At 41.0% G+C, this 13,850-nt stretch overlaps 2 protein-coding genes and 1 long non-coding RNA gene across 12 annotated transcripts in view; 1 reads left to right on the top strand and 2 right to left on the bottom strand.

Annotated features, from left to right (window-relative positions):
• The window catches only part of LOC135233747 (uncharacterized), a 789,909-nt gene that overhangs the window by 398,932 nt on the left and 377,127 nt on the right, over positions 1–13,850 (top strand). The gene's annotated exons all lie outside the window — the stretch shown is intronic.
• LOC135233732 (nesprin-3-like) overlaps positions 1–13,850 on the bottom strand; it is an 81,562-nt gene that overhangs the window by 57,768 nt on the left and 9,944 nt on the right. For 3 of the 4 annotated variants that reach the window (XM_064297533.1, XM_064297536.1, XM_064297535.1), the window contains exon 2: positions 1,274–1,418. In XM_064297533.1, the coding sequence (XP_064153603.1) occupies positions 1,274–1,418 (145 nt within the window). Of the gene's footprint in view, positions 1–1,273; positions 1,459–13,850 lie in introns of all 4 variants that reach the window. The other variant, XM_064297534.1, reaches the window with a different exon arrangement.
• LOC135233778 (uncharacterized) lies at positions 3,696–5,679 on the bottom strand. The gene is made up of 2 exons (XR_010323935.1): positions 4,445–5,679; positions 3,696–4,344 (listed from the first exon to the last, which is right to left on the bottom strand). It is a non-coding gene; the product is annotated as an uncharacterized LOC135233778 (long non-coding RNA).

Raw genomic sequence — 13,850 nt, 5'->3', positions numbered from 1 at the left:
TTACTTACTTCCTGCTTATATCTAGTTTTACTCATTTCTACTAATCCTTACTAACTTATAGATTGTAAAGTACTAACCTCATTAATATACTAACATGTGAATATTACTAATGGACTAACAAACACTAGTTTTGGGTTTTTGATAGTTTAGATCACTATACTAATACATTAACCATTCTCCCCTTTTCCATGCTGCGCTGTAGCTCTGCCCCTTTTCTTTCTAGTCTGCCCTAACGCTGAGTTCTGCAATTGCCTGCACCTGTCTCTTGCTCTAACTGCACCTCTCTCTCTGCACGTGTTTTACCTGCTAAACCCAGGCCGTCTGTTATCATTGCTGTCTATGTGATTCCAGTCCGCGTTTTGTCAGTCCCCTGTCATTTAATTAGTTATCCTAATGTTCTTCACCTGGATGTTGTTTGTTACTCCGCCCTCACTCACTTATCCCCTCCTTGATTGTTACCTTCCCCAGTGTATAAATGTCAGTCTTTTCCACCAGCTCCCTGTCAGAACGTTGATCATATTTACTGTGCCGATGATTTGTAAACCTTTGTTTATTGAGATTCCTGAGACGCCCTTTCCATTCGACTTCGAGTTTGCCTGCCCCTTTTGTTTCATTGCTGTCTGGTTTGACCTTTGCTCTGTTTTGACTTCTCTTTTGCCTGTTCCTTTGTACCTTCGCCTATCTGATCTCCTGGATTTAGATTTTATGCCTGTTTACCACTATTCTTTTGGAAACTCGATTTTGTACCGTCCTCTCTGATTACCTGGCTTTGAACTTGGACTGAATAAAGACAACATTTTTTGGATTTCCCTGGTCTGCAGTTTCTACATGGTTAAACCAAAATGTATAAAAATAAGTTTAAATAAAAACTGAGAATTTTCACTTAAACCACGTGTGATCTATTTGATTACAAATACACACTTGTGAAGTACAGAGCCAAATTAAAAAAACATGTCTTTGCCCCAAACATTATGGAGTTCACCGTATATCAAAGCAATCAAAGGTCAGCCTCACACTGCAGATAAAACTGATACACTAGTTAACATCAAGCAATTACATATTTACCTGGCACATACTATAGTATTCAGCACATTATATTTTACAATCATTTTACATAACTTCAGTCCATTATGAACACTCAGTTGCAGAGACCAAACCTTCACTGGGTAGAATTCAGAGCTGACCATCTGGTAACTAAGTACTGTATGTAAAAAGTCTGTACTCACATCATAGATCCTTACAAGTAGGAGGATAATGATCAGGATCACATCACCTCTGTCTCTCTGAGCCGGGTCTGTAGAGCTGCTCTGGGCCCCTCTGTGTTGTCAATGGCCCTCAGTCTCTCCTGCACAGCCTGAATCCAGGAGAGGGCACACTCCAAACACTGCATAAAGGTTTCCTGCTCCTGCTGAGTCATTCTGCAAAGTGCGGACCTGGTCACTTTTAGGTCACTCAGAACTGCAGGAAGGTCAAAATAAACACAATGTTTCTTGTTATAAATATGTGGACTGTGTGTTTCAGTGGGATCATGATCACTTAACATTGTTTTCACCCTAAATGCAGTACTTATAACTTCTATGGCAGCTGTGGGAGACATCATGCATCACCCATTGTAGACTTTCAAGGAATGTTTTCCCTTCTAATTACAGTTTATCAAGAGTTTAACATTGTAATGCCTAATTTTTTTTTTTAAACATTTCACCATCCTGCAGTATCTTTACAGAATAATTTATATTATACAATTTTGGCTGAGTATCACCCAGAATTCATATTTGTTTGATTCAGTAAAATCAAAATATATTTTTTTAAAACAAGTATTAAGTTTATCAACTTGAAAATGTGATTTGATATAAGCATAAGTAGTTATTTATTGAGTGCTTTATCCTATTTTTCTTACATGCATTGACTGGGGTATGCTCAAATAGTAGGTGGCAATAATTGTATCCCGGAGAGCAAGACTATCTACTGCTGCCAAGCATTCATTTAATTGTTCTCTGACACTAAAGGCCATGACATTATGTCATAGACACAGACAGACAAACAGACATTGCACACTGACAGCTACAGGGGGTTTTCATTTTTGGTAACGCAAAAGTAAATGTAACGTTACTTTTCTCAGTGAGTAACATTGTAACGTAACAAGTTACTTTTAATGGAAGTAACATTGTAATGCAACAAGTTACTTTTAAAAGTAACGTTCCCCAACACTGTTGGCCAGTAGCTTGGCGCTAAGCCCAGGGCTCCAGGGGACTGAGAGTGGAGGGGAGTAGGCCATATTAACTGTTAACTTTTGTTAACTGTATTAACAAAATGCACTTTAAAAGCTTTACGAAAATTCTCTCCTTATCCTTTGCAGTCGACATCATTAAAAAAAATTCAAAAACCTGCGGACAACCTTTCAGCGGGAAAACAAAGCAGCATCCAGTAAGCGGTCAGGCGATGGAGCAGATGACATTTACATTCCAAGATGGAAATACTACAAAGACCTGCTTTTCTTGAATGAAGGAGGAGAACCCAACGAGACCGAAGATAAATCTCATCCCAACCCATCCAAATTGAAACAGCAACTCCAGACAAGACGGCTTCCAAAAATGTAAAAAAACAAAAAACGGGACATCAGCAAAGCAGAGGTGGCAATAGAGTATGCCTTGGAGTGCTTAAAGACAAAGACAAGAATAGAAGCTGGAGTCAGTACATGCAGGATTTTAAAAATATTTAGATGAATGTCTGCAAGAGGTGCCGGAGTGTGAAGAGGAAGATTATTGAAGTTGTACATACCAATATAGAAGAGTAATCTCAGAGAACTAGTTTAACCAATGAGTTTTTTATTACCCATTTTAATAACATACAAGAGGAAAGACTATACTGTAATTAATGTTCAATAAAATCTAACAAAATTAAATTTTATAATCACCTGTTCACTTGTTTTCATTACTTTTCTATGTGCAGTGTGAATTTTAATGAAAAATTATTTTTAATAAATGTGTAATAAATTAATTGAATAAATATAAATACATATAAATGAATAAAAATTAATTTAATAAATACACTTAATTCCCCTTCCTTAATTTGAATTGGGTAAATAAGTTATATGCTTTACTTCTAAAATCTATAGTATGTTGAGACCTTCATAGGTCATAGGTCAGGAACATCATGCACTACAAGGAAATGGCACTGTTCTGCCAACTGACTGCTCCATTTGTATAGAAGTAGGAGGTAAACTCTTGTCTGATAGTTTTGGTATCAGTCGTTGGGTTTCTGTCATGAGTAGGTTCCAGCTGAAGTAGGCACTCTGGTTCTTCTCGCCAGGATCCTGGAATTACATCTCCAGTTTCCTGGTCCACCTGATCTACTAGGGTATTTGGGGAGTACACCTGTCGTGTGGCATCTTGTGTGCGAAGGTACTTATGCAGTGCACAGGCTGCCTTGGTGATACACACCACTTTTTGAGGTGCAATACCAATGGGCTGTCTGAAGACTCGTAACCTGTTGGACAAAACCCCAAAGGTGTTCTCCACACATCTTCTTGCCCAAGAGAGATGGTAGTTAAATATCCTCTTCTCATTGTCCAGTTGAGCTCTTGGATATGGCCTCATGAGGTGTGCCTTGAGAGCAAAGGCTTCATCCGCCACCACAACACGGGGGACTGGCATCTTTCTCCCTGGCAATGTTTTCTGAGCTGGCAGTTTGACCGAGTTATTCACCAAGGCACTGTTCAGTCCACATTTTCCCCAGACTCCTCCATTGCTCACCCTATCATTTGTGCCTACGTCAATATATAGATATTTTAAATCTGCATCAAGAAGTGCCATCAAAACAATTGAATGGGTATCTTTGTAGTTAAAGTAGTGAGAGCCAGAGTTAGGTGGTGGTTGAATTAGAATATGTTTCCCATCTAAAGCCCCAATGCAATTTGTTCACACTTCTGGGCTACAGCCTCCCATCTTCTGCTGTTGATGGTAATTTCATAAATTCAGGCTGTAGGCTTTGATATAATGCCTTGCAGGTATCTATGACAATACGCCCAATGCTGTGACAGCTGATCCTGAACAGGTCCTCCAGGAGGAGGAGAAGGTTTCACCAGTGGCCAGGTAACGCAGGGTGATGGAGAGGCGTTCACCTGGCGTTATGGCTTTTCGCATTGTGGTGTCTTGTCTTTGTATCTGTTCTTCAATCCTCCCTAACAAGCAATTGAACATCTCCATATCCATCCTCATCCAGCTCCTGTAGCCCATGGGAATTTCCTCCACCAGTTCCCTTAACAGTTGGCTGTAGCAGCCTAGCCGTCTTTTCAACAACCATCTCCTTTTCCATGTAGTCCTCTTGCGTTTGGCCTGTTGTTATCTATGGACCAGAATGTAGCCTATTAGCCTGGATTATATTGTGCAAACAGACATCTAAGAAAAACTAAATGTAAATGTAGATTCATATAGATAAAATGTACCTTTTAACAATCAACGATGAGGCCAGGAAAATGGTAACTGCCGCATAAGTCAGGTCCTCCATTTTTCTGCTTAACATCTCCAAGATAATATCCCCCAGGTAACAGAATATTGTGTTCTGATAGGTCCAGGTAAGGTTTCAGAGGCATCAATATGAAATTTGAATGGTTATTGGTTACCGAACATTCTTTTTCAGTTACGTTGCCCATTGCCTGTTGCCACTCCATTGCCACCAGTGTATCAGGGCAACTTTAGTTGCTGGCAATATTGCCCCAAAAAGTTGCCTGTGTACCATTAGATCTTCTGTCCTAGCAGTTAAATGTGCTACTCCTCCGGGTATCTTGCAAATAATGTTTTCATGCCATGAATAAGCAACTTTAACCTGGAAAATATGTTTGTTAGTTTCACTGACCGGAAGTGCAGCTGCTCTGGGACAGAGGTTAGTTTCAGTGTCCAGATGGATCCTAGTATTATTTCATATAAGTATAATTGGGTCATAGTTCGGGATATTTAGATAGTTTCACTAACCAGATGGAGTAACCTTAGTTAGGGCTCCCTGGGATATATGTTAGCTTCGGTACCCGGACAAACATATTTTTTTTCACTTTAACCTCTTAGCACAAAGCCCCTAGTGGTCGGCACGCCGGCATGCCTAGATTGCTCAATTCAGACATTCTATGCTCCTGCAACCACATTATGAGTTGAAACCATTGTTGCACTGGTAGTGCATTTACCAAGCTCCCCCTCCCTGCAGTCTCATCTGTAACTACACCACCCACGCATGACACACTGGACGATAGTGTATTCCATCGTAGCAACAACCAACAATAGCCGAAGGTATGCCAGTACATCTGTGAAAAACGCTGCTCACTGAACACTGAAATAAACTAGATGAATCTACTGAACACAAATAAAATTTCATTGTCCAAATGTCCAAGTGTTACTGCTGAAAATATTTCGGTTATATAAGTTATTTTTGAAATTGAGTGTCTTTAAATAGGTTAGTGGTATTTTAGAATAAGGATATTTCACACTGTAAAAAGTAAGCATTCGTTGGTTTGCTTGTAGTTTGTTTTTAATGTATGTACGGGATATGACCTCAACTGGAACATTTCCAAAACATGGTAGACAGTTGAATATTGTTTTAATAATAATAATAATAATAATAATAATAATAATAATACTTTATTTATATAGCACCTTTCATACATAAAATGCAGCTCAAAGTGCTTCACATAAAATGAGAAAAAACAAAAAAATACAAATAATAAATAAAAGAAACTATAATAATAATAACAATAATAATTATAATAATTTAATATAATAAAAGAAGAACAGTGAGGTAATTAAATGCCAACTAAAGGTATAAAAACAATAAAACGAATACAAATAAGATGGTGAAGAAGTGAAAAGCAAACCAAAATGTATAAAAACAATAAAACAAGAACACAAATAAGATAGTGAAGAAGTGAAAAGCAAACTAAAGGTATAAAAACAATAAAACAAGAACACAAATAAGATAGTGAGGTAATTAAAAGCAAACTAAAGGTATAAAAACAATAAAACAAGAACACAAATAAGATAGTGAGGTAATTAAAAGCAAACTAAGGATAGGCTAGGGTAAAAACGTAAGTTTTGAAGTTTAAAATCATCCACAGATTTTGCTTGTCGGATATGTACTGGTAAGGTGTTCCATAGTTTTGGGGCATAAGAACTAAAAGCTTCACCATGTTTCTTTTTAGCTCAGTATATAACAGTAAAAAATAGGCCAGTATTTGATGATCTTAGCATCCTATTTGGAGAATAAAGTGAGAGACAGTCTGTATGAAGGTGCATTGATATGAAGAGCTTTAAAAACCAGTAAAAGAACTTTAAAATCAATCCTAAAAGATACTGGAAGCCAGTGTAGAGAGGCTAGTACTGGAGTGATATGTTCACTTTTCCTTGTTTTTGTTTCTACTCTGGCTGCTGCATTTTGAACAAGTTGAAGTTTACTAATCCATTTTTTTTTGCAACTTGTAATGACAGATATGGTCTAACTCTTGATATATTTTTGAGATGAAAGAAGGCAGTCCTAGTGATATTTCCAATTTGGCTTTTGAAGCTTAGCTCTGAGTCAATTATGACTCCTAGACTTTTTACTGCTGGCTTGACTTGTAAAGCAAGATTCCCTAGCCTGCTCAAGATTTTGTTTCTTTTTGCATCCGAGCCTATCACAAGTATCTCTGTTCTATCTTTGTTTAGTTTAGGGTAGTTCTCATTTATCCACTTTATAACACTGTGACAGTTAGTTATGGCACACCATAAAGAATATCATGTTTTTTGGACGCATGTTCCCCTAGGCTAACGAAAAAGTGTCTATTAGTTAAGTACATCTTAAACCAATTTAGAACAGCGCCCGAGAAGCCAACATAATTTTCAAGGCGGTTTATGAGAATCTTGTGGTCAATGATATCAAAGGCTGCACTTAGATCAAGTAGTACAAGAATGGACACATTGTTCTCATCAGCATTTACTCTGAGGTCATTAACAATTTTAACAAGGGCAGTTTCAGTGCTATAATTCTGTCTAAAACCAGACTGATATGTCTCATAGTGTAGATACTATTTTCTCAAAAATTTTACTTTAAAAAGGCAGATTTGAAATTGGTCTAAAATTACTTAAGTCAGAGGGGTCCAGGTTATTTTTCTTCATCAGTGGTCCGACAACAGCTGTTTTAAGAGGATCAGGAAAAATGCCAGTCTTCAAGGACAGGTTCAGTATTTCCAGTACACTAGCAGAGAGGCAACTTGTAACTTCTTTGAAAAAGACTGTGGGGATAGGATCTAAGGAGCATGTGGAGGATTTCAGTTGGGCAATATTTTTTTTTAGCTCTGCTTCATTTAGCATTTTGAAGTTATCCATGGTATTCCTTGGGCAGCAAGTAGTACATTCAGTTGGTGACACTCCAGAGTATGCTATACCTGATCTAATTGTTCTGATCTTTTGATCAAAAAACTGGGCAAATTCCTCGCATTTTGATGGCGATGCCTGAAAGAGTAGGTCTGGTGGGGCCGAGGGATTGAGTAATCTATCAATAGTAGAGACAAGTCGTTTATATTATTTTCCATTATCACAAATTATTTTAGAGAAGTGAGATTGCCTCTCCGTTCGAATAGTGTTATTATAAATGACAATGCACTCCTTCAATATGTTGCGGTGGACAGTTAACTTGCTTTTTCACCACATGCGTTCAGCTTTGCGGCACAGTCTCTTTAATAAGTGAAGAGTTTGTTCATTCTTCCAGGGAGTCACTTTCATATTACACCTCTTCTTGATTTTTTCAGGAACCACTGCGTTAAGAACCAATTTTAACTTATAGTTGAAGCTATCAACCATCTCATGGATGCTAAGAGAGTCGTTAGACATGCAGTCTTGTTGATCACGCAGGAACATATCAGTGAACACACCTGCTGATTATTAAAGTATCGTTTTCTAAAGGTTCGTTGGACAACGTTTTTGACAGTGAGTAAAATAGTATTAAAAAATAGGCAGCTGTGATCTGAGACAGCGATATCAATAACTTAACCTATTTTTATGTTTAGGCCATGAGAAATTACTAGATCAAGGGTATGTCCCCTGTTGTGCGTGGGTACCGTAATATGCTGAACTAAGTCGAAGGAGAGCAAAATTTTTATAAATTCTTCTGCTTTGCTGTCAATAGTGTTGTCAACATGAAAGTTAAAATCAGCAGTTACAAGAATATGGTCATAATTTGTAGTGCAGATTGATAGCAGTTCAGAAAATTCAGGAAAGAAGGTCGTGTTATGCTTGGGTGGGCAATACACATTTAGCAACAGTATTGGTTTTTTGCCCATTACTACAACTGCAAGATATTCGAACGTTGTGAACTTTCCAAAAGCAATATTTTTGCAACTTATGTTTTCTGCATAGACAGAGGCTAGTCCGCCTCATTTCTTTCTTTCCCTGATTGAATAAAAATAATTGTACCCCGGAGGACACGTTTCGTTCATCACGGCTGAACCATCCACACTTTACCAAGTTTTAGTTAGAAACATAAAATCAAGATTATTCTCAGAAATAATATCATTAATTAAAAATGTCTTACTAGTTAATGCTCTGACATTAAAAAGTGCCATATTAAATGAGTTGGGGAGACAAGTTGGACCAGTGCACCTAGAGGTTGTTTGAGGGAAAAATATAACATTTTGGCGATTTACCCCACAAGATGCACAAGCATAAACAGCAAGCTTACCAAGGAAATACCTAGGCTTAATATGAGTTGGAATCTTTTGATAGCAGTATAGGTGATTTAAGTCCACCAGGCCACATGGCGGAACCATTGGGACTGGGTGGAAATTATATGATGGTTTAGACACAGGTGAACATTTCCAATTAGGCACTAGTGTTTTGTCGAGACATGTGCACTTGGACAAAGAGGCTAGTCAGATGCCAAGGGTATTATTGACGGAGTAAAATATGTTGTTTGCTAAAAATCGAGCACCCAGCGCACTAAGGTGAATGCCATCAATTTTGTAAAAGGACGAGCACTTCCAAAAAAGGTTAAATTTATCGATGAAAACAAAATTATCACTGTAGGATGCACAGGTGGACTGTAACCAGATGTGGAGAGCTAATATCCTGCTAAAACGATTTACACACCTCCCAAGGGGAGGGATAGGACCAGAAATAAACACACCTTTTCCACTGTCTTCGAGTGTGTTAAAAATGCAGGTAAAGTCGCGTTTTAGAATTTCTGACTTCTGAGCAGAAACATCATTACAACCAATATGAACTATTAGATTACGGGCGAGAGGGTATTTAACCAGCAAGCTACGAATGTGCTCAAAGTGGTCACCAACCTTGGCACTGGGAAATCAAAGAGTCACCGCTGACTTTCTCCTTACGTTTCTGATAATGGAGTCAGCAATTACCAGGGAAGAGGGAGGAGGCGGGAGCAGCAAGGGCTCCGTCACTGAAGCAGGTGGAGGAGGAAAGTGAGATCGGACCAAGGGCCTTGGGCCGAGTGGATCCAGGTCCTGTCCGGGCCGAGAGGGTGCTTGGCTTTGGGCGACGAGGTGCAGCCAGACGGGAAGACTGCCCAGAATCCGCTGCGGAGTGGACCATGGGAGATGGAGAACGCCAGAACTCACCAGAAGAGGACGCAGGAGGTGGAACGCGAGGCCAGGAACTCATAAATGGAAACTCTTGCTCATCTAGGATATCGAATCTGTTTATGAGCTTGATGCCTTGTGATAAGGGGGTGCCAGAACAGCGTCTCCCCCTACAATTTCCTGCTACGGAGCAAGGCTCTAGGAGTGGAGTGGAATTGGCTATGGCTTTGGGTTTAGCACCAAGCTCGTCCCACGGGACTCCAGGTTGGGTCGAGGCAGAGACCGCACATAGGACAGTCGGAGCCATCTCTTCAAAAGCCATAGTAGGTCCAGGGCAAAATGACACCATGGATTCAATGGTCTTCCCATCTTCCCAGATCTGGTAAAGAACGGATATTCTCCCTTCCAACTCCAAGATCTTCTGGGTGAGGCAAGCACAGCTTTCGCAGCCGGACTGACAGTTAAGAGGAGGCGTAACTCACGGGGCCGTACAGATGCTTTGAAATTCACGCCGGTGCTCTTCGGCGTCACCCGGCTAGCTCCGGCAGACCGTCCTTCTTGGACGGACAGCCCCGTCAGCCGTTTAGTTAGTTCAAGTTTTAAGTTTTTTTCTACAAGTTAGCTGCAAATCATTTCCTTTGGCCCGCAAGTTTGTTTTTCCTTTGTTTCCTTTGTATTTAATAAAACTTTTCTCTGGCAGCGCTCCGTCTTCAGATCACAGGTTGCAGAAGTTTTTTAATGTCGTCCCATCCCCATACAAGAAAACATCACATACTGTAGAGTATAGAAACACATATGAGAGTAAATGATTACACATTTAGGTACTGTACCACAGTGTGACAATGTTTTTGCATTATGTTTTAAACTTATATCAATGTTTCACCTTAAACCTTCATAAGGGGCTCATTTATATGCTTTATAATGGACATAAAGCATTTTATTCATTTTTGGAGAGATTTTGGATATGTTTCTGGACCCCTAGCTATTATAGACCACTGTACTGACAGTAATTCCCACTTGAAAATGATGCAACGGTGAGTTTCTTCAGTCAACAGTTGATTTGTAGTGAAATACATGATTATGCTGTGATTTACTGCGATATACCTTCATATACCTTGTGGGTATCCTCTGGAACGGAAAAGGCTAAGGGAGTAAACCCTAACAGAAAAACACGGCTTGGACTCCGTCAGGCAGCTCAATGTTTTGAAGCATTGTTCTGGCAACTCCTGCAGCCGAACTGACGCCAAATGTATCGGTTCACCGTTCCTTTGGATCACGCCAGGGAGGCAGAGAGGGGAGCCCTGTTGCCTGGGCAACACAGGGCCTCCAGACACCTTGCCCAGGCTTCTTGTGCCCTGGAGAGGAAACTCCAGCTCCTGCAGTGGAGGCATAACACAGGAGGTAGCAGTTACCGGTTCTAAGCCCTTTCTCAATCGGCAACCCTTCGGAACCGGCAAGCCTTCGGAACATCAACTGAGGGAGTCTACCTGCACACATGGACAGACAGTAAACTATTCAACCTCGCTCGACTGAAAGCTAAATCAAAGGTCAGACCACTCATCATCCGGGACATGCTGTTCAGTGATGACGCAGCAGAGGCAGCACACTCCCAGGAACACCTGCAAACCCCCATGGACTGGTTCACCCAAGCATGCCAGGACTTCAGCCTGACCATCAGCCTGAACAAAACCAAGAAGATGGGACAGGGCATTGACAACCCCCCTCCATCACCATCAACAGCTACACACTGGAAGCTGTCAGCATTTTCACTTACCTTGGGTCCACCATCATCAACAACCTGTCACTCGATGCTCAGCAGCCTCATTGGAAAAGCAGCCTCTACTTTTGGGAAGCTCAAAGCCAGAGTATGGGAAAATGGCAAACTCACAGCCTACACAAAGGTACAGGTGTACAGCGCCTGTGTCATCAGCACACTCCTGTATGGCAGCGAAGCTTGGACCACATACTCACATTAAGAGCGGAGGCTAAACAGCTTCTACCTGCGCTGACTGAGGTACATACTAGGCATCTCCTGGTGGGACTGGTCACACACACTGCAGTCCTGGAGAGAGCACAGCTTCCCAGTATGTACTCTCTCCTGAGGCAGCGACGTCTCAGCTGGCTGGGCCATGTCTGGCGGATGGACGACAGACAAATCCCAAAGGACATTCTTTATGTGAAACTATCATCTGGCAAGAGGCCAACTGGCCGCCCACAGCTACGCTATAAGGATGTCTGCAAGCAAGACCTCAAGTCCTTCAACATCAACCCTGTCACCTGGGAAGATGCCGCTCAGGACCGTCTTCAGTGGCAGCAGACACTCCACAGTGGGCAGCTGACATATGAAACCACCTTGGCTCAACACCGTGAAGCAAAGAGAACAAAGATGTAGCAACAACTACAGGACACCACCAAACCATCAATACCATCGGGGCCGGCCTACACACGTAACATCTGTGACCGAGTCTACCTCTCACGGATTGGACTCCACAGCCACAGCAGACGCTGCGCTAAAACTCCCAGGCACAAGAAATCTATGGTCTTCCGAGACTGCGATGCCAATGATGATGACAGCAATGCATATAGACATGTTGGATAGATGTGGAGACACTGGGTACACTGATTACTTTTTCATTCATAGAGCTTTAGTGGGTCTGCGTATCCACCCTTCGATTTGACGCACTTGTGGTCAAGGAGTTTTTGATCCAGGACATGTATAGTTTAACCTGCTGTATATTCGCAATCTCTCTGTAATTGCAAACTAAAAAAGAGCAAATATATTTTTCATTTTTTGCCCAGACAATAGCATTTGTGGCACTTTAGTTTATATTCATAATTTAGGAAAAAATAATCTAAGTTAGTATTGTAAATGCTACAAATGTCTTGCTTCACTTAAGCCATTTTTCAAGTCTCTAACTCAGACTGTCAGCTTTAATTTGAGGATATTTTCATCCATATCAGATGAACCGTTTAGAAATGACAGCATCTTTTGTACATGATCCCCCTATTTTAAGGTACAAGTATTTGTTGAATTGGCTTCACAGATGTGTTTTGATAGGCAAGTGTATTCATTTGTGTCGTTAGTGAATGCAGAAGAGAGCTGTTGATGTCTAGTCTTGATTCTAGACTTTGCAATTGCCTTTGGAGATTGTTGTTGGGGTGTGACAACATGAGGAAGACAGCAGTGTTGATGCAAATTAAGCTGGCCGTCATAAGGCTCAGAAATGAAAATCAATCAATCGGGAACATTGCAAAAACTCTGGGCATGCCAAAGTCAACAGATTGGTTCATCATTAACAAGAAAAAAAAACAACTGGTGAACTCAATTATGTCAAAAGACCCGGTAGACCGAGGAAGACCACTGTAGTGGATGACCGGAGAATACTCTCTATGGTGAAGGAAACCCCCCTGATAACAGCCCAACAGATCAAAAACACTCTCCTGGATGAGACAAAGATTAACATGTACCAGAGTGATGGAAAGAGGAATGTGTGGAGAAAAAAGGAAATGCCCATGATTCAAAGCATACCACCTCATCCGTGAAACATGGTGGAGGGGGTGTTATGACTTTGGCCTGTATGGCTGCCAGTGGAATGGGCTCACTTCATCAATGATGTGACTGCAGAAAGAAGTAGAACAATGAATTCTGAAGTCTACAAAAATATTTTATCTGCCTCCAAACTCATTGGACAGCACTTCATCAGGCAACAAGACAATGACCCGAAACATACTGCTAGAGCAACAAAGGGGTTGTTACGTTCGTGTGTGGGATGCGGGCGTGCGTTTTTCTCCCCTCTTTCGTTCTGCTCTCTCTCGGTTGCTGTCATTTCCGCAGGAGTCCGTGTGCCGCCCTTCGTTATTCCCATTGGTCATCCCCGCTGTCCATCATCAGAGTTCTCCCGCTCATCCCCCCCATCCGCCAATCAACTCCCTCCTGCAATCATGTCTCCCCCAATCATGCCTCAGCTCTCAATTTAAAATATCCCCATTTCGTTCCTGCAGGAGCCTTCCGTTTCCTCATTTGTGCTGTGTGTTTGGGCAAATGCTAGGTTGTGTGTGTTATTTGAGAGAGTTGTGTGGTCTAAAATTTTGTCCTCCCTGTTTCGCTTCAGAGACCAGTGTTAGGTAAGTTCCGGGGGCCCCTATACACGTGTTGACACGTAGGGTAAGGGCTCTGTCTAAATACATTAGTTTAGTGGTGGTGTTGCCCCCTGTATTTATGACTGCGGGTCGCAGTTAGGTTAGTTAGACAAGTTTTGTTTTCTGCATTGTTAATAGGTTAGTTATATTACAA

Source organism: Anguilla rostrata, chromosome 10 (genome assembly GCF_018555375.3).
Source record: "Anguilla rostrata isolate EN2019 chromosome 10, ASM1855537v3, whole genome shotgun sequence".
NCBI lineage: Eukaryota > Metazoa > Chordata > Actinopteri > Anguilliformes > Anguillidae > Anguilla > Anguilla rostrata.
This window is presented reverse-complemented; position numbering and strand designations above follow the sequence as displayed.